This window comes from Neofelis nebulosa, chromosome 8 (genome assembly GCF_028018385.1).
Source record: "Neofelis nebulosa isolate mNeoNeb1 chromosome 8, mNeoNeb1.pri, whole genome shotgun sequence".
In the NCBI taxonomy this organism is placed as follows: Eukaryota; Metazoa; Chordata; class Mammalia; order Carnivora; family Felidae; genus Neofelis; species Neofelis nebulosa.
In genome coordinates, this window is record NC_080789.1 from 70,816,507 (window position 1) to 70,841,084 (window position 24,578).

The 24,578-nt window shown below is 35.2% G+C and overlaps 1 protein-coding gene across 6 annotated transcripts in view; it reads right to left on the reverse strand.

Moving 5' to 3' along the window:
• TMEM117 (transmembrane protein 117) overlaps positions 1 to 24,578 on the reverse strand; it is a 521,337-nt gene that overhangs the window by 93,209 nt on the left and 403,550 nt on the right. For all 6 annotated transcript variants that reach the window (XM_058743055.1, XM_058743050.1, XM_058743051.1 and 3 more), the window contains one exon: positions 1,099 to 1,258. In XM_058743055.1, the coding sequence (XP_058599038.1) occupies positions 1,099 to 1,258 (160 nt within the window). The remainder of the gene's footprint in view (positions 1 to 1,098; positions 1,259 to 24,578) is intronic.

Consider the following 24,578-nt stretch of genomic DNA (forward strand, 5'->3'; position numbering starts at 1 on the left):
CCACAGGAAATAAAGAAGAAATACATCAATTTTTAGATGAGACAAACATTCCATTTTATATAATTTTTTAAATCGATAACATATTTTAAACTGTTGTCCATTAAAATAGAAATATATTCCAGGAACCATCTTGAACCTAACGCCTGGGCTATACTGTGAAGCAACAGCAACAATAAACTGTTATTCTCTTTTAAGACACTACAGAATATTGCTTATAAAGTCTTCTCTTTGCCTCTAAAATGAGAAAACCAATCTGCTATCTTGTGAAATCTCACATAAATCTGGCACACAGTGGCGTTTACCTTCCCTTCAGCAATTGTGGCCTTTGTTCTGGTAACTTACAATGTCTCAGGAGGGGAAAATCCAAAATTGCCTTATGAAATCAGTATGAAAATGGGCAGCAAATGGATGGACACTTAATGAGCAAGATAAAGTGCCAAGAAATAGTTAATGTTTCTTTCGGCCTCATTCAAAGGAACATTCCTAAGACCCCAAAGCACTCACAGCAGAAGATTACATGAGTAGCACCGGTTAGCGCAATGCTATTGTACAAACAACGTATTGCTGAGCAGGGCAGAAATATTGTTTACATGAAAATGGAATGATCTCTAGTGAGTACTGAAAGAAAGTGATGATTTCCATAACCAGGAAAAGCATTTTTACATCATTCCGTTTCAACCGCTATAAAACCCTGAGTTGCTTTGGCAATTGCTTATCCCTGCTTTGCTGGCTTTATATCATCCTCATCTCTGCAGCTTTTCATTTACTAAATGACAGGGTTTTTTGTTGTTGCTTTGCCTTATTTTTTGCCTTGAAATCTTGGCAGAAAACACCACCATGCTGTATGGTTTCTCAGGGTCCACCTTGCAATGTTCATACAATGAATTTTTGGTGCTACTACTTTCACAAAAGCCCAGTTGGCTTATCCTCCCAGTAAAACTGCTGAAACTATGATCAGAAAAGCTCCCCCAATAGCAACTGTAAACTAAGCACTTCTCTACCTTTATGGAGCCTTTCATTCTACATACAGTGTTTGTTATACTGAGAACAAAGCACAGAGCTGTTTCAGTGAGAGAAGGGAAATACAAAAACACTTACCTGCATTACAATAAGGAGGTCAAAGACCAAGATAAAAGAAGCCAGGAATGCTCTGGAAACTTCATCACTGGGCAAAAATCCCCGATTCAGCTTGTCCCAGCTGATCCAGTCAGTTGTAATGACAAGTACAACCACAGAAGTGAGAGTAAACAGAACCGTCCTGCAAGAAACAAGATACTCATTAAAGACCGTTAGACATAATAATATAGACAGTGAAGAGTGTGTGTTATCTGTGCTTTATTAAATGTCTATCCTTTGCCAAGTACCCTTTGCCAAGGCATATTCACCAAAATGAAGATGAACAAAGAAGTAAATTAAGTGCTTTCTTTCAAAAGCAATTAGGAAAAGGTATGATAGCATCTATCCCAAAATTTTCCCTTAAGAACATTAAGGTAATGATTATAGAATAAATAATTAACAACAAAACCATTACAAATGGCCTTGGCTAGTACAATATATGTCCCAACGAGAACACTGGTGTGTACCTCTCATTACATGTACATCATTTACTGACGGTAGTAGACATCCACATGTAAGAGCAGAAGGCAGATGGGAAATGGGCAAAATCCAAGCCTTTGGATTTTATTACGTGCTACAAAAGAGAGGGATAGCTAACCAATCCCATCATCATCCCCAGGGCCTGAGGAGCTCCATGGAAGAACCACCTCTACACACGAACGGTGTAGCCACTTCTCATAGGGCGTGTTTCATAGATGGCTTGTGGCCTAGTGACCTGTCTAGGTCCTACCGTTTGATTACCCAAACCCCGGGGTACCGTTTGATACCCCATTATAAGATACTAGGGACGTGAGCTTATTTCTTATCTTTGTGGCCCTGTGAAATCTTGCATAATTGTATTGATGGAATTCAATGAATTTTTGTTGGAATTATAACAATTAACAATTAAGGTTTTAAAAAGAATCAAGAGTACTTAAATTAGTCTTTAATATTGACATTGAAATTAAATCTGAAATATGGGCAGCAAAAATTTAATATGCCAGAAAATTATCTGTAATGTAGTTAAACCTCTGCTTTCAGAGCTATACTGGTATCTGGATATTGTTTTGAATTGTAAAAAGGAGTCTATGGCCATACCACCCTAAACACACCTGATTTTGTCTGAATTATAAAAACAAAAATGAAAAAAAATTACTTTGAAAATAATCAATCTAAAGAAAGAAAAAAAAGAAGAAACAAGGAAATAAAAAAAGACAAAAAAAGAATGGAAGAAAATACATGGAGGTGAGATAAACCTTAGAAGAATACCTACCCATTTTGATAATTAACAAACTTGTTTTTGCCCTCTGATGTTTGATAATAATTGATACAAAAAACCCACACAATAATATGGACCATCCTAAAATTCTCTTTTCAACTGAACAAAGCACAAATTTCTAACTTTAAATACTGGGTTTGCTTTTTACAACCTCTTATTTGTAATATTTGATATAATGAATATCAAATAAATAATTTGATATAATGAATATAATGAACTCTTCCTTAGATTTCTCCCTCTGTATGAATAAAAAAAGATATATTTAAAACGTTTTTGAAAAATAAAAATGTCTAATAAAATTATTTTATTAAAATTGCAAACTGTCAAAGAATTTGACTCATGATCTCTAAAATATAAATTACAGATTGTCTCTACTACCATTTAGAATATCTTTGATCATTTGTAGAAATTCAAATGGATTAATTAAGAATGGGAGGAATCCTAAATAACTATTACAATTCAAGAGAAATGAAATAGCAAATATTATACAGTCTAACATAAGAATAATGGGATTTTAAACAAATTTTTCTCCAGGTTAAATCAGTTTGTGGTTTTTGATTTTGTTTTTTTTCTTTTAGGCAAGTAAAAAGTCTATATATTTAATGCAATAAGAAATCCCTGGATGGCATATTAGTCCAACAATATCACTCAAAACAAAGCTCCTTTTATCTTCCTTCTCCTCCATCTTTAATATGACTTTCACCCTTATTATGGTAAGATGGTTTCTCTATCACCAGACATTTCATCCAGTCAGGCATTACGACAGGAGTAAATGCCCAAAAGACATTCCAGTGGATCTGCTTCTTTCTTTTTTTAATGCCAGTATAGTTAATATACAGGGTTATATTAGCTTTAGGTACACATTATGTTGTTCAACAATTGTATACACTATTCAGTGCTCATAAGAGTACCCTTAATCACCTATTTCACCCATCTCCCCTTTGGTAACCATCAATTTGTTCTCTATAGTTAAGAGCCTGCTTTTTTGGTTTGTGACTTTTTTACTTTTTCTTTATTTTTTTAATTTCTCAAATTCTACATGAGTGAAATCATATGGTGTTAGTCTTTCTCTGACTGACTTATTTCACATAGCATCATACCCTCTGGATCTATACATGTTGCTAATGGCAAGATTTCATTCCTTCTTAAGGCTGAGTAACGTTCCATTGTATATATATGCCACCTCTTCTTTATCCATTCATCAATCAGTGAACACTTGGGCTGCTTCCATGATTTGACTATTGTAAATAATGCTGCAATAAACATAAAGGTGCATATATCTTTTTGAATTAGTGGTTTTATATTCTTTGTGTAAATACCCAGTAATAAAATTACTGGATCATATACATGGTAATTCTATTTTTAATTTTTTTGAGGAAGGTCTATACTGTTTTCCACATTGGCTGCACCAGTTTGCATTCCCACCAAAAGTACAAGAGGGTTCCATTTTCCCCACACCCTTCCCAACATTTGTTGTTTCCTGAGTTTGTGATTCTAGCCATTCTGACAGGTGTGAGGTGATATCTCATTGTAGTTTTGATTTACATTTCACTGATGATTAGTGATGTTGAGCATCTTTTCATGTGTCTATTGGCCAGCTATATGTCTTTGGAGAAATATCCATTCATGACTTCTGCCCAGTTTTTAATTAGATTATTTGAGTGTTGAGTTTTACCAGTTCTTTGTATATTTTGGATACTAACTTTTTAAAAATTTTTTAATGTTTATTTATATAGTTTTGAAAGAGAGATTGAGAGGACAGGTTGGGGAGGGACAAAGAGAGAGAGGAAGATACAGAATCTGAAGCAGGCTTCAGGGTCTCAGCAGTCAGCACAGAACTGGACAAGGGTTGGAACCCAGAAACCATGAGATCATGACTTGAGCCAAAGTCGGACACTTAACCGACTGAGTCACCCGGGTACACCAGGATATTAACCTTTTATTAGACATGTCATTTGCAAATATCTTCTTCCATTCAGTAGGTTATCTTTCAGTTTTTTGATTGTTTCCTTTGCTGTGCAGAAACTTTATATTTTGATGTAGTCCCAATAGTTTATTTTTGCTTTTATTTTCCTTGCTTCAGGAGACATACCTAGAAAAATGTTGCTACAATTGATGCCAAGAAGTTACTGCCTATGCTCTCTTCTAATAGGATTTTTATGGCTTCAAGTCTCACATGTAGCTCTTTAATCCATTTTGAGTTTATTTTTGTGTACGGTGTGTATGATGTAAGAACGCGATCCAGTTTCATTTTTTTTTTTTTTTGCATGTAGCTGTCCATTTTTCCCAACACCATTTGTTGAAGAGATTATCTTTTTCCCATTGCATGCTCTTCCCTTCTTTCTTCAAGATTAATTGACCACATAATTTTGGGTTTGTTTCTGAGCTGTTTCCTTGATTTATGTGTCTAATTTTTTGCCAGTACCATACCATTGTGATTACTAAAGCTTTGTAGTGTATCTTGATACCTCGGATTGTGATAGTTCAGTTTTGTTCTTCCTTTTCAAGACTGCTTTGGCTACTTGAGGTCTTTTATGGTTCCATACAAATTTCAGGATTATTTTTTCTAGTTCTGTGAAAAATACTGTTAGTATTTTGACAGGGATTGCATTAAATCTGTAGATTGCTTTGGATAGCATGGCCATTTTAAAAATATTTGTTTTTCCAATCCATGAGCATAGAATATCTATTTTTTGTGTGCTCTTCAATTTCATTTATCAGTGTTTTGTAGTTTTCAGAGTACAAGTCTTTCACTTCCTTGATTAAGTTTATTCCTAGGTACTTTATTTTTTTGGTGCAATTGTAAATGAGATTTTCTTAATTTCCTTTTTGTTTCTTTATTATTAGTGTATAAAAATACAACAGATTTCTGTATATTGATTTTGTATCCTGCAAACTTACTGAATTCATTTATTAGGTCTAGTAGTGATTTGGTGGAGTCATTAAGGTTTTCTATATATAGTATCATGTCATCTGCAAATAGTGAAAGTTTTATTTCTTCCTTACCAATATGGATGCCTTTTATTTCTTTTTCTTATCTGATTGCTGTGGCTAGGCTTCCTATGTTGAATAAAAGTGATGAAGTGAACATCCTTGTCTTGCTCTTGATCTTAGGTGAAAAGCTCCCAGTTTTTTCCCACTGAGTTATGATGTTAGCTGTGGGTTTTTCATATATGGCTTTATTATGTTGAGGTATGTTCTCTCTAAATCTACTTTGATAGTTTTTATCATGAAAGGATGTTGTACTTTGTCTAATGTTTTTTTTCACCTAATGATAATATGGTGTAGCATGCTGATTTGTTAATATTAAACAATGCTTGCATCCCAGGAATAAATTCCACCTGATCATGGTGAATGATTTTTTAAATATATTGTTGGTTTTTGTTTGCTAAATTTTTGCATCTGTATTTATCAGAGATATCAGAGATATCTCTGTCTGTCTCTCCCTTTTTTTTAAGAGTCTGGCTAAAGGTTTATCAATTTTGTTGATCTTTTCAAAAAGCCAGATCCTGGACTCACTGATATGTTCTATTGTTTTTTTAGTTTCTATTTTGTATATTTCTGCTCTAACATTTATTATGTCCTTCCCTTGACTGATTTTGGATTTTGTTTGTTTCTCCTGCTGTAGCTCCTTTAAGTGTTAGGTTAGGTCATTTATTTGAAATTTTTTTGGTTCTTGAGGTAGGCCTGTATTGCTATACACTTCCCACTTAGAACCACTTTTGCTTAATCCCAAAGATTTGGACTATTATGTTTTAATTTTTATTTGTCTCCATGTATTTTTTGATTTCCTCTTTGATTTCTTGGTTGACCCATTCATTGTTTAGTACCATGTTATGTAGCCTTCATGTATTTGTGCTCTATCTAGGTTTTGTATGTGTATGTGTGTGGTTGATTTCTAGTTTTATAACATTGTGGTCAGATGCATGGTATAACTTTGATCTTTCTGAATTTGTTGAGACTTGATTTGTGGCTTAACATGTAATCTATTCTGGAGAATGATCAGTGTGCATGTGAAAATAATGTACATTATCCTATTTTAGAATGGAATGTTCTGAATATATCTGTTAAATCCATTTAGTACAAAATACCATTTAAGGCCACTGTTTCCTTATTGATTTTCTGTTTGGATGATCTATCCATTGATGTAAGTGGGTGTTAAATTCTCCTAGTATTTTTGTATTACTACTGAGTAGTTCCTTTTTGTTTGTTATTAACTGTTTTATGTATTTCGGTGCTTTCATATTGGGTGTATAAATATTTATAATTGTTATATCTTTTTGTTGCGTTGTTCCCTTTATTATTATATAGTGTCCTTTTTGTCTCCCATTACAGTCTTTGTTTTTTAGTATATTTTGTCTCATATAAGTATTGCTATCCTGGTTTTCTTTTCACTTTCATTTGCATAATAAATCCTTTCCCTCTATTCATTTTCAATCTGTATGTGCCTTTAGGTCTGAAATGAGTCTCTTGTAGGCAGCCTACAGATACGTCTTGCTTTTTTATCCATTCCCTCACCCTTTGTCTTCTGTTTAGAAAATGCAGGCCATTTACATTCAAAGTAACTATTGATAGGTATGTACTTATTGCCATTTTGTTACTTGTTTTATGGTTGTTTTTATAGTTCTTCTCTCTTCCTTCTTTCTCATGTTCTCTCACAGTTTTCTGGCTTTCTCTGGTGATACACTTAGATTCCTTTCTCTTCATTTTTGCATATCTATTGTTGTTTTATCTGTGGTTACCATTAGATTTGTATATAACATCTTATGCATATAGCTGTCTATATTAAGTTGATGGTCACTTAAGTTTGTCTCATTCTTTACTCCTCTCCCATCCATGTTTTATGTATATGGTGTCATATTTTACACCCTTTATTTTGTGAATCCCTTGATCAATTTTTATAGATATACTTAATGCTTTTGTGCTTCCTACTTTTCTTAATCCTATTTGTGGTCTTTCTTTTTGACTCTTTGAGTCTGTTTAGTATTTTTGTAGAACAAGTTTAGTGGTCACGAATTCCTTCAACTTTTTTTTGTCTGCAAAATTCTTCATCTCTCCTTCTATTCTGAATGATACTTTTGTTGGATAGACTATTCTTCATTGCAAGTTTTTCTCTTTCAACACTTTGAATACATCATGTCACTCCCTTCTGTCCTGCAAAGTTTCTGTTGAACAATCTGCTGATAGCCTTATGGGGTCTCCTTTATTTGTAACTTCTTGTTTCTCCTACTGCTTTTTAAGATTCTCTCTTTATCACTACTTTTTGCCAGTTTAATTACAACTTATCTTGGTATGGACCACCTTGGGTTGATTCTTTTGGGGGCTCTCTGTACCTCCTAGATTTAGATATGTTTCCTTCCCCAAATTCAGGAAATTTTCAGCTATTATCTCTTCAAATAAATTTTCTGTTTCCTCTTCTCTCTCTTCTTCTGGGTTCCTTACAATGCAAATGTTATTATGATTTATGGTGTCATTGAGTTCCAGAATCCTATTTTCATTTTTCATTATTATTTTTTGTCTCTCCTGTTAAGCTTGACTGATTTTCATTTATTCTGTCCTCCAAGTCACTGATCCATTCTTCTGTTTCCTCTAGTTTACTATTTATCTATGTAGTTAGTGTATTTTTGATTTCAGTTACTTAGTCCTTTACCTTTGATTGGTTCTTTTTGATGTTTTCTGTATCTTTGTTGAGGATCTCAATGAAGTCCTCCATTCTTTTCTCAAATCTAGTGAGTACATGTATAACCATTACTTTAAATTCTCTATCAGGCATATTATTTATATCTGTTTTGTTTAGCTCTCTTGCTGTGATTTTGTCTCATTTTTTCATTTGAGACATATTCCTCTGTCTCCTCATTTTGTCTAACTTTCTGTGTCTGTTTCTCTGTGTTAGGAAAGCCAGCTACATCTCCTGCTCTTCAACATAGTGGCCTTATGATGAAGAGGTCCTGTAGTGTAAGGTCCCTGTTCACCAGAACCTGGTGCTTCAGGAGTATCCTCTGTGTGTGTTTTGGATGAGCCATGTTTGCCTTTAGTCTGCAATGGCTCACTTTGCATATTGTGGACAGGATTTGGTACCTGTGGCCAGTCTGGGGCTGCCTTGAGCTTAAGTTGAGTCAGACTAAGTATATGCCAGCGATGCAATAGCACTGAACTACAGGGTGCTTTCCGTCTGTTGTCCCCTGAGAAACTTTTGTTGGTGGCAGGGTCTGCAGTCAGACCAGATGTCTGCCCCCAGTCCACTGTTGGGGAAGCAGTTGGACTGGTTATCTTCCCCTCTCCTTGGGACAGGAGTAGTTCTGGCCACTGCTGGGGCTGTTTGCATACTGCCAGGCTTGTGGCACTGGTCTGCATTGGCTGTGGCCAAGGGTATATTGGAGGGAGTGTGGCATGTGGTGCCAGCAAGGTCCATGCTCATCCACTGAGGGAGAGGATCTGCAGCCACCAGGGAAAAACTCCTGCCAGGCCAGCTGGGTTGGAGGGAGCAGATCCACAGAGGTGCACATGGGCAGTGTGCACTGTTAGCAAGCTAGGTGGAGAATGTTGCTTGGTGCTGTTTCCTGAAGGTGTTCTTGTATCTAGGCTGGGGGTGCCCAGGAGGGAAATGCTGTCCACTAGTTCTTCTGTTCTTAGAGGGGTCTCCCAAAGATCCCTGTCTCTCCAGAACATGCTGTGAGATTAGTAATTAATCTCCTTCCCATGCATGCCAGGTTATTCAAACTGCTGCTTCTATGCTGTATCTCAGTGGGACTGTTTGTTGTGTTGTCTCTTTACAGGTGGGGACTCTGTCCTCCTGGCTCTCCCAGAGACTAGCCTGCTGATTTCTGATGTTTCAGATTTTAAGCCCCACTGATTGTTAGGCCCCTCTGGTTTTCAAAGCCAAATGTTATACAAATTTGTCTTCCCTGTTTGGGTCCCTGGTGCCAGGGATACTTGACAGGTCTGCTCCTTTCCCCTCCCTTCTGTCCCTATACCCCTCCCTTCTGGGGACAGTCATGCAGGTCCCTTTGTCCCTAGACCATGTCTCCACCTTTCCTTTCCTCTTTGATATTGCCTCTTCTCTACATTTAGCTGTGGAGAGTCTGTTCTGCCAGTCTTCAGGTCATTTTATGCTTTATTTACACTGATGTGTTGTTATCTAGTTGTATGCATGGAATGAGGTGAGCTTAGGACCCTCCTACTCCATCATCTTCCCCAGAAGGCTACAGGCTAGTATTTTCAATATCATCCCTGTACTTTTTTCCCAAGAGATACCAAGATCTCCTTTTGTGGAGACAGTTGATTACATTGGAGTTCATACTCTAACATTACCTCATTGGTCTAAATATGTAAACTGGTAATGTAATGTAATGTAATGTAATGTAATGTAATGTAATGTAATGTAAAATTAAATATTCATTAAGAGGAACATTTTTAGGTGTCAAAATCTGGGAGTTTGGAATAAGTGTCTGCTGAGCTATCAGAAACCTCTTATATGTCAAGATTTACAAAGGAGTTAGTCATGCTAATAATCTCATTATGAATAAAGTCATTAAAGTTAACCATTAAAACATTTTGGTACTTGAAATTTATCATAATGCCTGTTGTGTGAGAGCTTCCTAAGTTCATCTTTTGGACGTTTGCTTTATTTGATATATTTTCAATTATCCAATATGTAATACCTGTTCTAAGAGCTTTTCATAGATGTCTTCCTGGCTTTATTAAGTAATTCTGTTTTGAGAAAGAGTATTGCTACACATATCAAGAAAAAGTTAGTGGTGATACTTTATCACTCCAAAGGGAAATTAAAGGAAACATTCTGCCTAATATTTAATATTTACTAGTATAAAAAAAATAAAAATGGCAATCATTAAATATGAAGGCATACAGCTCAAGACAGTTCTAAAAATAAAGTCTCAAGAGAATGGAAAAAAGAAAAAAAAAAGCAGGACCAAAACACATTAGTCATTCCACTTAGTCCCTTCTCTAGATAGAACTTTAGAAGCAAATGTACTGCATGTCTTTTGTTTTTCTCAGCCACTTCTTGTAAAATTGTTAGACTTTACCATGCTATGATAATTCAGTCAGAACACCTGTTTAAAAGAGCCATGACTCAGGTTATACAAAAACAGTCACTTTTATGTGAAACTGCTACAAAGAAAATAGTAATGGTAGCAAATTACTATTACAGTTATGTGCCACTTATAATATACCAAGCATTGGCATAAGCACTTTACACAAATTAACTTATGTAACTTATATAATCCTTACAACCCTATTGTCACCACCCCCAATTTAAGTGCAGAAACTCACAGAAAGTTCAAATAACTTGACCTGAGTTACAGACTTTAAAAGTTACATGAAATATAAGATATGAGTGATATGACATGATTCACATCCAGGCTGACTTAGAATAGTCTGTGTGATAACCACTGTACAGATTGCCTCTCATAGGAAGCTATTGAATATTATCCTTCTGTAACTGTGTAGCAAGGATTTCATTTATTTTCCTTTTTTATTACAAGTATAATATTGGAAAATTATCATCCAGAAATACTTAACATTGAAATATAAAACTGACACAGACTGACAAGAACTGGTAGGCAACAGTTAAAAGGAATATTTTCGTGGCAGCAAAAATGGAACCTCATAAATGCTGGCCATCAATGCAACACTCTCAGGTTTTTATTTAACCAATATGATTGAAAAGATGTTTACTCTGGACCATGATTCTTGGGGAGTTCCAGCTTCTCTTTTAAGTAGCATCCAATTAAACAATTATCTGGATTATTTCCTTTCAGGCTGTAGCCAACACCAGCAGGACATACTGGCTCATCAATTTCACTGTCTGGTTTCTGGCCACTAGTCAAATGGAAAAAAACTCATACATAATTATCAGCTTGAGTAGTTAGTCTCAATTTCATGTTTTCAGGTTTCTAGTTTGTTTACTTTTCCTCAATTATTGCTAATTCCACTTAGATTAATAAGAGTTAGAATGTGAGACCAAGAAGGGTTAACAGAGCTTTTTTTTTTTTTTAAGTTTTTACTTAAATTCTGTTTAGTTAACATATTGTGTAATAGTGGTTTCAGGAGTAGAATTTAGTGATTCATTCATTACTTACCCAGTGCTCATCACAACAAGTGCCCTTCTTAATACTCATCACCCATTTAGCCCCTTAACAGACCTTTTCTAATCCAGCCATTACCAACCTCTGGGTGGGCTTGTGGGAACCACAGAATTGTTGGTAAGGAAGTGTAAATTTGTATATGCACTAAGAGTCATTGGTAAAGTGCACAAATAAAATGTTTCCAGAGACGTTAGGGGACTTGCTCCTGTCACACAGACTGCCAGTGACAGCACTATAATGAGAATCTGTTGATTCTGAGGACTCCTCCTATAGCAAACCATTTTCTCTCTTCAGCTGAAAATCTTCAGATATCCTCAAAAATGTAATATCATCTTGATCTTATCTGGAAACTTACTCATTTTACACCTTACTCAAATATCTATTATATTTGGGGAATCAGAGACAGAGTAGAGCATGTAAGTAAATCCACTTAATCCTCAAATAGTGGTTTAATTCATAGTCCTAACCACTTCTTCACCACAACTTCTGGATTTTTAAAAATACTGAACTTCTATTTCAAGTAAATACATTAGTTAATATTGTTGTCCTTCTTCCATTTATAACCATTTTGATATATTTATTGCATGGTCAAATAGCTTGAAAGCAGGCATTAAATGAAGACAGAGAAGAACTTACATTAGGTCCTAAGGTCTAATACACTTAGGGTTAACTATCACACAATTTCATCTTAATAAACCAGGTAGCAGGAATGTACAGAATCTCCTAATACAAGCTGGGGCAAACAGGGGTGCCTGGGTGGCCCAGTCATTTAAGGGTCTGACTTTGGCTTAGGTCATGATCTTGCAGGTTGTGAGTTTGAGCCCTGCTGACAGCTCAGAGCCTGGAGCCTGCTTAGGATTCTGTGTCTCCCTCTCTCTCTGCCCCTCCCCAGCTTGCACTCTTTCTCTCTCTCTCAAAAATAAATAAACATTAAAAAAAATTTTTTAAAACAATTTGAGCCAAACAAACTTGCCTAAATTTGGCCATGCTTTATCCTACTAGAAATAGAATTTCATTTGCTTCAACATAATTATGCTTTTATGTGTTTTAATATATTAGTTATTACTCATGCTCTAAAATGTCTATAATCTTTTATTCCAGCCATGAATATCATATTCTTTTCTGATCATGCTACCCAATTATTATAACATCTAAAGGGAAATAAAAATCACTTTTATTTCTTTTTACACAATGTTGAAACTCAACCAAAACAAGTCAGATCATGTTTCATAATTTCTCATAGCAAACTAAAAATCTGGTAATCCTATTAAAAATTAAAGGTTTAAGGTTACCACTACAATAAAAGAATTCTTGGCTCGAGACAGAAAATTTAATTTTACTATTAAGGTATGATATTTCAAAGTGCCAAATATATGAAATGAAATGTGACATGGCAATGTAACTTAAAAAGATTTAATATTATAATTTCTAACCATGTTGTTTAGAGAGAAAAAATACAAGCAGGCATTAGCAGAGTGCTTTCCTTCACTTTTCACTGAAAAACTGAGAGCCAATTCAAACATCCAGTTCCCCTGTGAACACTAAGTACCAGCACAAAGAAGTCACAGATGGCCATGAGAGAATGCCAACTCCTTTCATTTTGCTTGTTTTAATTATCAAGGTTGTCATTGCCACTCTGAGAAAACCATCGATACTTGGGTCCTCAAGCCAGTTCCCATCCTGAAATATGTGTTTACTCAGCACTGTAGCCTAGTGATGAAGTCAAGGAAGTTGGTAAGGAAATGGTTTAGTGTCCTTCTGCTCTCCTATTGAGATCAGGAAGCAGCAAGGGAATACAAAGGTAATGTTTGCTAAGTGACCTAGTGAAAGAGCACAGATTTTCCTTATGGCTTTTATTAAGAAAATGTCTTCATAAGGTCCCAGTAATTCACTTTTGCTTTTAATTCCCTTGCCTTTGGGGATGTGCCGAGTAAGAGATTGCTACGGCTGAGGTCAGAGAGGTCTTTTCCTGCTTTCTCCTCTAAGGTTTTGATGGTTTCCTGTCTCACATTCAGGTCCTTTATCCATTTTGAGTTTATTTTTGTGAATGGTGTGAGAAAGTGGTCTAGTTTCAACCTTCTGCATGTTGCTGTCCAGTTCTCCCAGCACCATTTGTTAAAGAGACTGTCTTTTTTCCATTGGATGTTCTTTCCTGCTTTGTCAAAAATGAGTTGGCCATACGTTTGTGGGTCTAGTTCTGGGGTTTCTATTCGATTCCATTGGTCTATGTGTCTGTTTTTATGCCAATACCATGCTGTCTTGATGATGACAGCTTTGTAGTAGAGGCTAAAGTCTGGGATTGTGATGCCTCCTGCTTTGGTCTTCTTCTTCAAAATTACTTTGGCTATTCGGGGCCTTTTGTGGTTCCATATGAATTTTAGGATTGCTTGTTCTAGTTTCGAGAAGAATGCTGGTGCAATTTTGATTGGGATTGCATTGAATGTGTAGATAGCTTTGGGTAGTATTGACATTTTGACAATATTTATTCTTCCAATCCATGAGCAGGGAATGTCTTTCCATTTCTTTATATCTTCTTCAATTACCTGCATAAGCTTTCTATAGTTTTCAGCATACAGATCTTTTACATCTTTGGTTAGATTTATTCCTAGGTATTTTATGCTTCTTGGTGCAATTGTGAATGGGATCAGTTTCTTTATTTGTCTTTCTGTTGCTTCATTGTTAGTGTATAAGAATGCAACTGATTTCTGTACATTGATTTTGTATCCGGCAACTTTGCTGAATTCATGTATCAGCAATAGCACTGCTAGGAATTTATCCAAGGGATACAGGAGTACTGATGCATAGGGGCACTTGTACCCCAATGTTTATAGCAGCACTCTCAACAATCGCCAAATTATGGAAAGAGCCTAAATGTCCATCAACTGATGAATGGATAAAGAAATTGTGGTTTATATACACAATGGAATACTACGTGGCAATGAGAAAGAATGAAATATGGCCTTTTGTAGCAACGTGGATGGAACTGGAGAGTGTGATGCTAAGTGAAATAAGCCATACAGAGAAAGACAGATACCATATGGTTTCACTCTTATGTGGATCCTGAGAAACGTAACAGAAACCCATGGGGGAGGGGAAGGGAAAAGAAAAAAAAAAAGAGGTTAGAGTGGGAGAGAGCCAAAGCATAAGAGACTGTTAAAAACTGAGAACAAACTGAGGGTTGATGGGGGGTGGGAGGGAGGGCAGGGTGGGTGATGGGTATTGAGGAGGGCACCTTTTGGGATGAGCACTGGGTGTTGTATGGAAACCAATTTGACAGTAAATTTCATATATTAAAAAAAAAAAAAAAAAAAAAAAGAAAATGTCACTGCCAGTTCTTGGCCAAACTGAATACATTTGTTAAGATAGGATTCCTGAGAAAGGAGATGCAGTTATTAACTCAACTTGTTTGTGGCTTCATTGGGATCTAGAGTCTGCGAAGGAAAGTATTGGCTCTACTATTCCCTATTAAACTATACATTTATGTGTTATTTATCTTTGTATCTCCTTATTACTCCATGAAGAGAAGTGCCCTAACTGACTACACAGGAGCTCAAAAAGGACTGAGAAATTGAAATGAGCAAACAACCTGGTAACTCTGAAAGGTCTGAAAGGACTGAAAGGTCTGAAAAAGATGCCTCTGAGTTGGGGCATTTGGCCATGCATATTGTAATTTGTGTGAGAAGCGTCCCGACATCCTAATCATATAAACAATGTCCCTTGCAGTTCTTCAGTGTCCAACCACTACAGCTTATGTGGCATCCTGAACATCAGTGATCTTAATATAAGAGGTGGCAAGTGAAATGACTGTGTCTTTTTAGTGGCTTGAATTCTTCTACTTATGTCTGAGTGATGTTAGTTTACCTAGAGGTATCTGCAAGTAGATTACTGATATAAAGCATATTTAGTCTTGGTCAGGAGAAAGGATTTGTGTCTCAAAATTTTGGGTGTGGAATATAACATATGTTTTAGGAAAATCATACTGAGCAGACTGCAAAGTCTATGATATGGGCTGTGTCATTTATTACTGATTACTAATGACTGGCACATTTAAAAAACAGTTAAAAAACAATTGAATGAATAAATGAATCTATTTAACCTGGAGAAGATGTTTGTTTCTCACCCTTTATGAAGCTCAGATGTTACTGCAATTGATAATATTTCCTACAGTGTTTGTGGAGTTTCCAAAGAAAGAATTCAATGCAATAAAAAAATTATGTTTCATAAACATAATGGGCATGTTCATCCTGTATGTCTTTTAGAGGATTGAGCCCAGCCCCAATTTTTCTTCCTCGTGAATTACCTTATACCTATGAAATAATTCACCTATTTAATAGAGGAAAACATATGAGACATTCTTTATTAATTAATTTCCCTGGGTATAAAATATTACCACAAATTCAGTAATGAAAGTGATAATAAAGATAGGATTATAGATATATACCCATCAACTATAGGTAATGCAAGCAAGAACTATATCCACTATTGTTTAATGAAAGTAAAATGATAGCTATGATATTCCAAGCATACTTTTGACTTTTACAAATACAAAGGAGAAATTTTAAACTAAACATACCAAGCTGTATATTTTCCTGTTGTTAACTTTGATTTTTGAAAAATAAGAAAGACTAGGGTCTTGTCAAGTGGGAGTGAGTAGGATTAAAGTATGTTTTATTTTATTTTAAAAATAGGATGGATTATAAGTTAAAAAATTTTTGAGTAAAATTTTGTGACTTTTCTGAAGCTAAGATGTTTGCATAAGTCAAAACCAAGGCCAAGAATACATTTTGAGTATCATCCTAAACATCATTTGAAAAGGATGTATCATCAGGAGATTCTTCATTGGGAAGAATATGTTTAGAACTCTCCACAAGTACCCCTGTAAGAAAGAATCTTTTCAATAACCTTGGGCACATGGTATAATGGCTACGAAAGTAGATATTATGAACATAAAATACTTTCCTCTAATGAAAGAAGGCTAAAATAGACAACAGGTACAGAAAAATTCCCTAAAGTTGTACAAAAATATCTTAAGGAAGTAATGTCATATCACAATGGAAGATCAAAATATTAGCATTGGAATTCATAAGAGACATACTTCATTCTTAAATTCTAAGGGAAAGGATTTTAAAACTTATCTAAGGCTTTATTACTGCAGATATATAGGTAGCTTCTCTTGGGAACTTGTGAAGAATCTTTGATTTATTTAAGAATAATTCAGGAAAAAATGGAAAAAAATATACTGCTTCACTCAAAAATAAGGGAAGAGCATGCTGGCACTAGTGATCAAAGGACCGACTCATAAGTTTAATTTAATTAATAATTAATTTCTGGCATTACAAACCAGATCATCAACCTTGTCTGGCCAACCCAATGAAGAATTTTGAGGCCATATATAAGTGTAGTTTCAATCAAGAATTTAGAAAGTACCTTGATAGAAAATGCTATTTCGGGTAATGTACAAGATTGAAAAACATTTATTGTCTTTTGAATAAGAAAGTTATATTGTAATGCATGCAGAGGCAGAGAATTCAAGAAACATTTGTTGAGCATTTTTTGTGCCAAAGGCACAGAGCTAAGCTGAAGGGACACAGGAATGATCTCTGCCATTAAGGAATTTGTTGCCAGTTGAAGGATGCCAGTATATAGAAAACAATCATATCCTAAGTTAAGTAAGAACCATGATACTATGGAAGTTTGCAGGAATATCCCATTTTTTAATTTAGAAATGCAGAGTAGCTGGGAGGCTTAATGGAGTTAAACCTAAAAGATGAATAGATTTCTACAGTGGAAATAATACTGTAGGCAAAAAACAAATTTGAAAGCAATATGGAAATGGCAGTGGGTGGGTACTGAAACATGGAGGAAAAGTGGTAGATGTTGACACAGTTTCCAGATTGTGTGACTAAAGGGACTGTGATGCCATTAACTGAAGGGAGAAACATGAAGGAAAGAAGAAATGAAACTGTGAATTCTGTTTCAAACACAGTGTTGAGTTGAAGAGGCTGATAGAACATCTATACAGGAATGAACAATAATAGCTGGAGATATGAATCTGGGCCAAAGGAAAGTCAAGTCCTGAATTTTGATTCATTAAAATACAAGTAATCATTAAAGTCATAGAGATGAATATGAATTTTTATGTAGAAAAATAAAAATGAAAAAGATAATAGGAATATCAAGAACAGAATCTTGAAGATCACCTATTTTTATGGTGTATCCAGAGAAGGATGGAGACTGGTAAGGCCAGATATATATGGAGTGATATATAAAGAGATCCAGAAGAAAACAATACTATAGAGGCCAGAGAAAAAGATAATTTCAATAATAATTGATGGCCCAAAATTCCAAATACTATATAGAGGTTTTATGGGATAAAGATGAAAGATGGACTACTGTTAAAGATACTTCTTTCTTCAACCCAAGAATCCTTTGAAAACTACAAAATTGGATGTAAATAGGTTTCAGGTATTTTTCTCTGTAAACTCAGATAAAGGTCTAATGTGTGTTCTGTTCCCAGGATCTCTACTAGTAAAGGAAGAGAAAATAGAGGGAATTATTTGGTTTAAAGCCACTTGGTGGCAATTAGTTAAGTAATTGGCAGTTTTGTTAGAGTTTACTCAAATATCTCAGGCAAAGGTATCTAATGCTTCAATTTTCTGGTATGTTTTAAGAACAGAAAGAAGCCACTTTAAGTCATTTTGTTTTGTAGACATGTATTTCTCAGTAATAGATTTTGACTTTGACTTGATCATTTCCTTATTAAGAGAAAGTAGTTAGCATGTATATTTTGAGGAACTACTATGTATCAGGACAAAACTCCAAAACACAAATATATCTACTCTTGAGTATTTTATAACATAATTAGGGAAATAATCTATAATATAATTAGAGAGAAAAGACTATCATATACCAAAATATAATCAGTAATAAAGGAAAGTGTTAAGGAGGCACTGGAATTACTTCTTATCTTGAAGGAAGAGAAAAAATGATCATCTCAGATATAGGAATAAAATTTGTAGGAAACATAATATTGTATTGTGAGGTAATGCATAAATCAGACTAGATATGGCAAAAGATGGGGAACATAGATTGGATAGGAAGCACAATAAGGCTGGTTGTTTAAAAGTCTCCAAAGGTTTGATTTGATACTATAGAAAAGAGAAGCTATTGACTGCTTTTTTAAAGTTTACTTATATATTTAAAGAGAGAGATAGAGAGAGACAGAGAGAGCACGAGATGGGGAGGGGCAGAGAGAGATGGGGAGAGAGAGAGAGAATCCCAAGCAGGTTCTGTGCCATCAGTGCAGAGCCTGATAAGGGGCTTGATCCCAAGATCATGAGATCATGACCTGAACTGAAGTCAGACACTTAACTGACTGAGCCACCCAGGTACCTGAAACTATTGATTGTTTTTAAAGTAGTATAATATCCTTCAGACATTGTTTTGCAGGATGGCTTCAGTCTTCAAAGGATGTGAGAGCTCAGATTGAGAAAGAGTAGAAAGTACATTATTGCAGTAATGCATGGATGATATGGCTATAATTAAATTACCACTATCCAGAGAAAACATATAAAATATATTTGAAAGTAAAGTCAGTGGAACTTATGCTAAACTTGGATGATAATTATGGAAAGAGGAAGTTGGGAAGAAAGTTGGTTTGAGAACAGAAGTTGATGAAACAGATATTCAGACAGCTTCAGAAGCTTGCATTTGCTTGTCCCAGATCTTCTAGGCTCTTGCAGCAGGCAAAATTCTAAGATGGCCTCTAATGATCCTTGTCCTGTATAATCTCTTCCCCTTGAGAATGGGAAGAATCTATGAATATGTTATCTCTCTTGTGATTATATTACCTTCTATTTCAAGGAAAATTTTGAATATTTAATTAAGATTATCAGTTGGTTGACCTTGAGTCACCTTGAGTTGGTTGACCTTGACCACCCTTATCTGGGTGGGCCTAACCTAATCACAGGAGCCCTTTAAAAGCACGGAGTTTTCTTTGGCTGGGAGCAGTAGAAATGGAGAGATTTGAAGCATGAGAGGGAGGTTCTCCAATGCTGAGATAGATGGGGTTATGGGACAAGAATATGAGGGGCCTCTAGAAGCTGAGAGCAGTCCTGGCAGATACAGTAAGAAAATGGGAACCTCAGTCCTTAGCTAAAAGGAACTGAATTGTGTCAATGACACAAAGAGTTTGGGCAAAGGCCTCCTGCTCCAGATGATAATGCAGCCAGCTGACAACTTGACTTAAGTCTGAGCGGAGAATCCAGCCAGATCTTGCCAGATGTCTGACCTACAGAATTATAAGATAATAAATGGGTGGTAAACACTAAGTTTTTGGTAATTTGTTAGACAGCAACAGAAAACGAACACAGGTCTAGAAACTAAGAATTCTTAGGGTCCTAAAATAATTGCTTATTGGAAATATTTCCAAGCAAGATACGAAAAAGAAATGTTTAGCTCTTGAAACCTAAGATAAGTAAGATAAACTAAAATCACTACTCATCCAAACTAGAAAATAAACCCAGGCTTCTGTGGAATGTGTATTCACAGGAAAATGCTCATTAAATGAGAAAACCAAAATTAGCCTTAAAAGAAAATTTGGTCCAGCTACTTGTCTCCAAGTGCATAAATAATTATACAGAAAGGCTGTCTTTTCTTAAAATTCAACAAGAAAGAACGACATTTTCAAAGTGCATCCAAGCATATTTAAATGCCATCTAATACCTAAATGCAATTTCTCTTAGTTAAATTTAACTACCATAGCCCTAGAAGATTATTAGTCAGGATCTACTCTCTGAGAAAAACTCTTCATATATTTAAAAAGAAAATCTTATCAAGAGAAAGAAAGGAACCAGTCTCCAGTCATGGCTTATACTACTTATTTATGTACACTTGGAAAAGACAGCTACCCTCTATCAGGCTTATTTTCTTGATCTCTAAAATAATGATAATGATCATGATATGAGGAAAAAGAAGCAGGTGATGATGATAGCAGTTAAAATATATTAGGTGGTTATAATTACATTATTATGTTCATATACTCATTTCTCAAACCAATGCTACGAGATAAATATCATTAATCACTTTGGTTTGCATAAGAATATAGACTTTGAAAGATTAAGTAACCTGTCTAAGATCACAAAGCTATTAAATACAGGTAATAGATAGAAGCTCAGCTCTCTGACTCGAATGCCAGCCTCTTAGCCAGCATTTATTATGACTTACCTATTTATGACATTGTGAGGAATGAATAAAATAATGTATGTGAAACAGCACTGAACATTTTAAATGTTGTTATTACATTTAAAAGACAATAATTCAGTCATTCTATATTTAGTCTTCTTTCTCAAATTATTCAACAAATCATCAATGATAAAGTTACTACAAATTATATCACTCATAAGTTGTCAGAGAAATTTTCTCTCAAATTAGAAGGCTAATATTTTGTTGTTGTTTTTTAAATGAGAGGTGGTGTGTTAAACACACAAAAACTGATTTATCACAAGTAATAATTTTCTGTTTGGTAGCGTTCAGTGATAAAAGGGCCACCCACTCTGAAGCTAGATGTGTGCTGGTGCAGGCACAGAAATATCTGATTTGGGGACTTGGTGACAATGGAGAGTATCATCCATCAACTTGGTGAAATGAAATGGTTTTCAAAAATCATCACATTAAAATTAATTTTGAGAACATTTAAAGGATCTGGGGTATTGCTAGTCTCAGTTAGTTTCCCGAAGGAGGGTCTTTTTTTTTAATATAAAATTTGGATGAATCAAATTCACTCAGTTCAAAGGTGTAAATTTAACCTAGTTATTGGCCTCAGAGTTTAGGTATGTAGCTCACTAACATTCTTCACCTCCTTATCTAAGAATAGGGGCCTCTAAGCCACATTTGCCTTCCTTTCCAGCTTAGGGATTTTCAAAGGTCAAAGACTGGTTCATCCTCTTTTTCCTCTTTTGCATTGGAAGATTTTTATACCCTTTTCTGGTGCACGGGTCCTTTGACATTGGTGATTCCACATGAATTTATGTGCATGTTTGGCAACAAGATGTTGGGACTATGTGAATCCAATAAGTATTAGTAGCACAGCACATTGGAAAGGAATCCTCAAAAGAAATGTCGACACTTTCATGCTTCTTACATTTGTGATAGTAGTTCAAACTGGTCATAATGGGATATGAGAGGCTATAATGTTGGTACTGGTTGGTACAGACTCTTTCTTCCTATATCGTTCTCCTACTAGACCCCCAAAGGGCTACACTACTGCTATGGAGAAGTGAGATGTGTGTAAGAGAGGGATCCGTGGAAGACTGTCCTAGAATTGAAGTTTAACTGCAGGACAGTCTGATATAAGAAGAGGAAAAAAATGTAGAAAGAAAACCAAAGAAAATTAGATTTTGAAAATTCCTACTTCCGGAGCACCTGGGTGGCTCAGTTGGTTAAGTGTCTGACTTTGGCTCAGGTCATGATCTCACATTTTGTGGGTTCAAGCCCCACGTTGGGCTCTGTACTGACAGCTCAGAGCCTGGAGTCTGCTTTGGATTCTGTGTCTCCCTCTCCTTCTGCCTCTCCCCCCACTCATGCTCTGCCTCTCAAAAATAAATAAATATTAAAAAAAAATTTAATTCCTACTTCCTAGTACCTAAATGTATTACTCTTGATCCTGAGACGTTTCTGAATCTTTTATAACAGCCTTAAATCTATTTCTGCTTTTCCAAATAAGTCATGTCTAAACCCTACTCATGCTTGTGCCAAATTTCAAATTCTTAAATGCTTATACCTGTTAGGGAAGCATATTTTTTTCCTTGTTTTTAAGGTTTATTTATTTATTTTGAGAGAGAGAAAGAGAGAGTGAGCAAGCACCAAAAGAGAGAGGGAGAGAGAGAATTCCAAGCAGGCTCTGTGCTATCAGTGCAGAGCCCAATGTGGGGCTCAGTCCCACAAACCTTGAGATAATAATCTGGGCCAAAATCAAGAGTTGCACCCTTTACCGACTGAACCACCCAGGCATCCCTTTTCTTTTTCTCTTGATAGCCTTCTTTATAGGGATGCTTTAAATGATTTTTAGCAAATATTAAACCCCAATCAGCTTAAAACTAAGAAACCAAATTAAATTTTTAGGCAGTTTCCTGGATATTCAAAGATAAAAATCTTTTACTTAAAGATGATAAGAGTACTTTTGTTAATCACTCCAAATACTATTGATGTTTTAATGAAGACCTATGAGAGGAAATAAATAGCAATGAGAGCAATATAAAAGCAATGAGAATATGAGAGATTTTGATGAATTTCATAAAAAAGAAGATATTAGATTTGACATATGTGACACAGAGTAAAAGAAGCAGGAGCATAGGCCCACACAAAGACTCAGAAGAGAGGCCTTCATTCTAGTGACATTCCAGAGATGTTCAAAGCAAGGAGCTGGCATGTATGAAAAGCAGAAAGGGAGATTCAGTGGAAATAGGTTAGCAGGCTTCACTTTATTCTCTTCTCTTTCTATCCTTGATTTTGGACAACTGAGTGCAGAAAAAAAAAAGTCTATCTGACCTTGACACTAGTTACCTGGCTTTCTACTCAACCAAATTTAATGTTACCACCTTAATTGCATTGCAAATCATCATTTACTTGATTTTTCACTGAATTCAACTAAAGAATATAACATATGATTTAAAAACCATTGTAGGTTTACAAATGTACTAAATCAATAGATGAAACATGGAAGGCAATTACAATTTCAAGAATAGAATGTGTAATTAATAATAACCTCAACAATGTAAAAATAATATAGCTGATAAAGGTTTAGAGGGTGAGGGAGAAGAGGTAAGACAATTTTGGGTCATTATTTAAGGTGAGAATTAATAGAAACAAAATGAAGACTGTAAACAGAAGTCTGGGAGAGGCATTATAAGGTAGTATAAGAGAGTAAATTTTCCATCTTTGATAGTTTGTTGTTAAAAGTTACTGTTTAAACTTCATAAATAAAAAATAGAGTAATAAAATTATTTAGGATTATTTTTTAAAAGAACTAAATACAGGAATTTTTATGGTCACTCTGGAGAGTGGGACTAGAAGTAGTAATGATTTACTTTCCATTTTATGTCTTTCAGCGCTACTTGAGTTTTTCTTTTTCTTTTTTATCATGTGCATTACTTACATGGTAACTTAAAAAAATTACATAACAAACCCACAAGCCCTCCTACTGTAAGTCATACAACAGAGGGGTGCCTGGGTGCGTCAGTCAGTTGAGCATCTGACTTTGGCTCAGGTCTTAATCTCATGGTTCCTGTGTTTGAGCCCCACATTGGGCTCTGTACTGACAGCTTAGAGTCTAGAGTCTGCTTCGGATTGTGAGTCTCCCTCTCTCTCTCTCTCTCTGGCCCTCCTCCGCTCACACTCTTTCTCTCAAAAATAAATAAACATTAAAAAAAAGTTATACAATAAAGAAATAAGAAAACTTGTCTTAGATATCAGACTTCCATGAAAGCATTATTATATGACATAAGATAAAATTTCCTAATGTATTTAATGAGTCTGGTAAAGATAGTTAACAAAAAGGGGAGAAAGAAAACTATGGGCCAATCTCAACATGAAGTGAAAAGCAGAAACTCATATTCATCAGAGTTCAAGAAAATTAAAATTTAAACCACAAAGAAATACCTCCCCACACCTATTATTTGACAAAGTGTAAGTCTGACGATACCAAGTATTGAGGATATGGAGTAGTGTGAACTGAATGATGGGTGTTTAAACTATTACAACCACTTTGGACAACTAGTATTATGTAACAAAAGTGACAGTACACATACACCACGAGCCACTTCTGGATATATGCTCTAGACAAGTCCTTATAATGTACGTTACAATATTTCCAGCATTATTGATCACGATAACAGCAAAAAACCTGGAAACAATACTAATACAATGGATATATAAATTGCCTTGTATTAATCCAAAGAAATGCTTATAGCAATGAAAATGAATAATTCACAGGTAAACTAACAACATACATGAAACTCACAAATGTAACAGACTGAAAAAGCAAGAAGTAAAAGAATGTGTACATTTGTGTAACATTAAAAAATGGGTAAGTCATAATA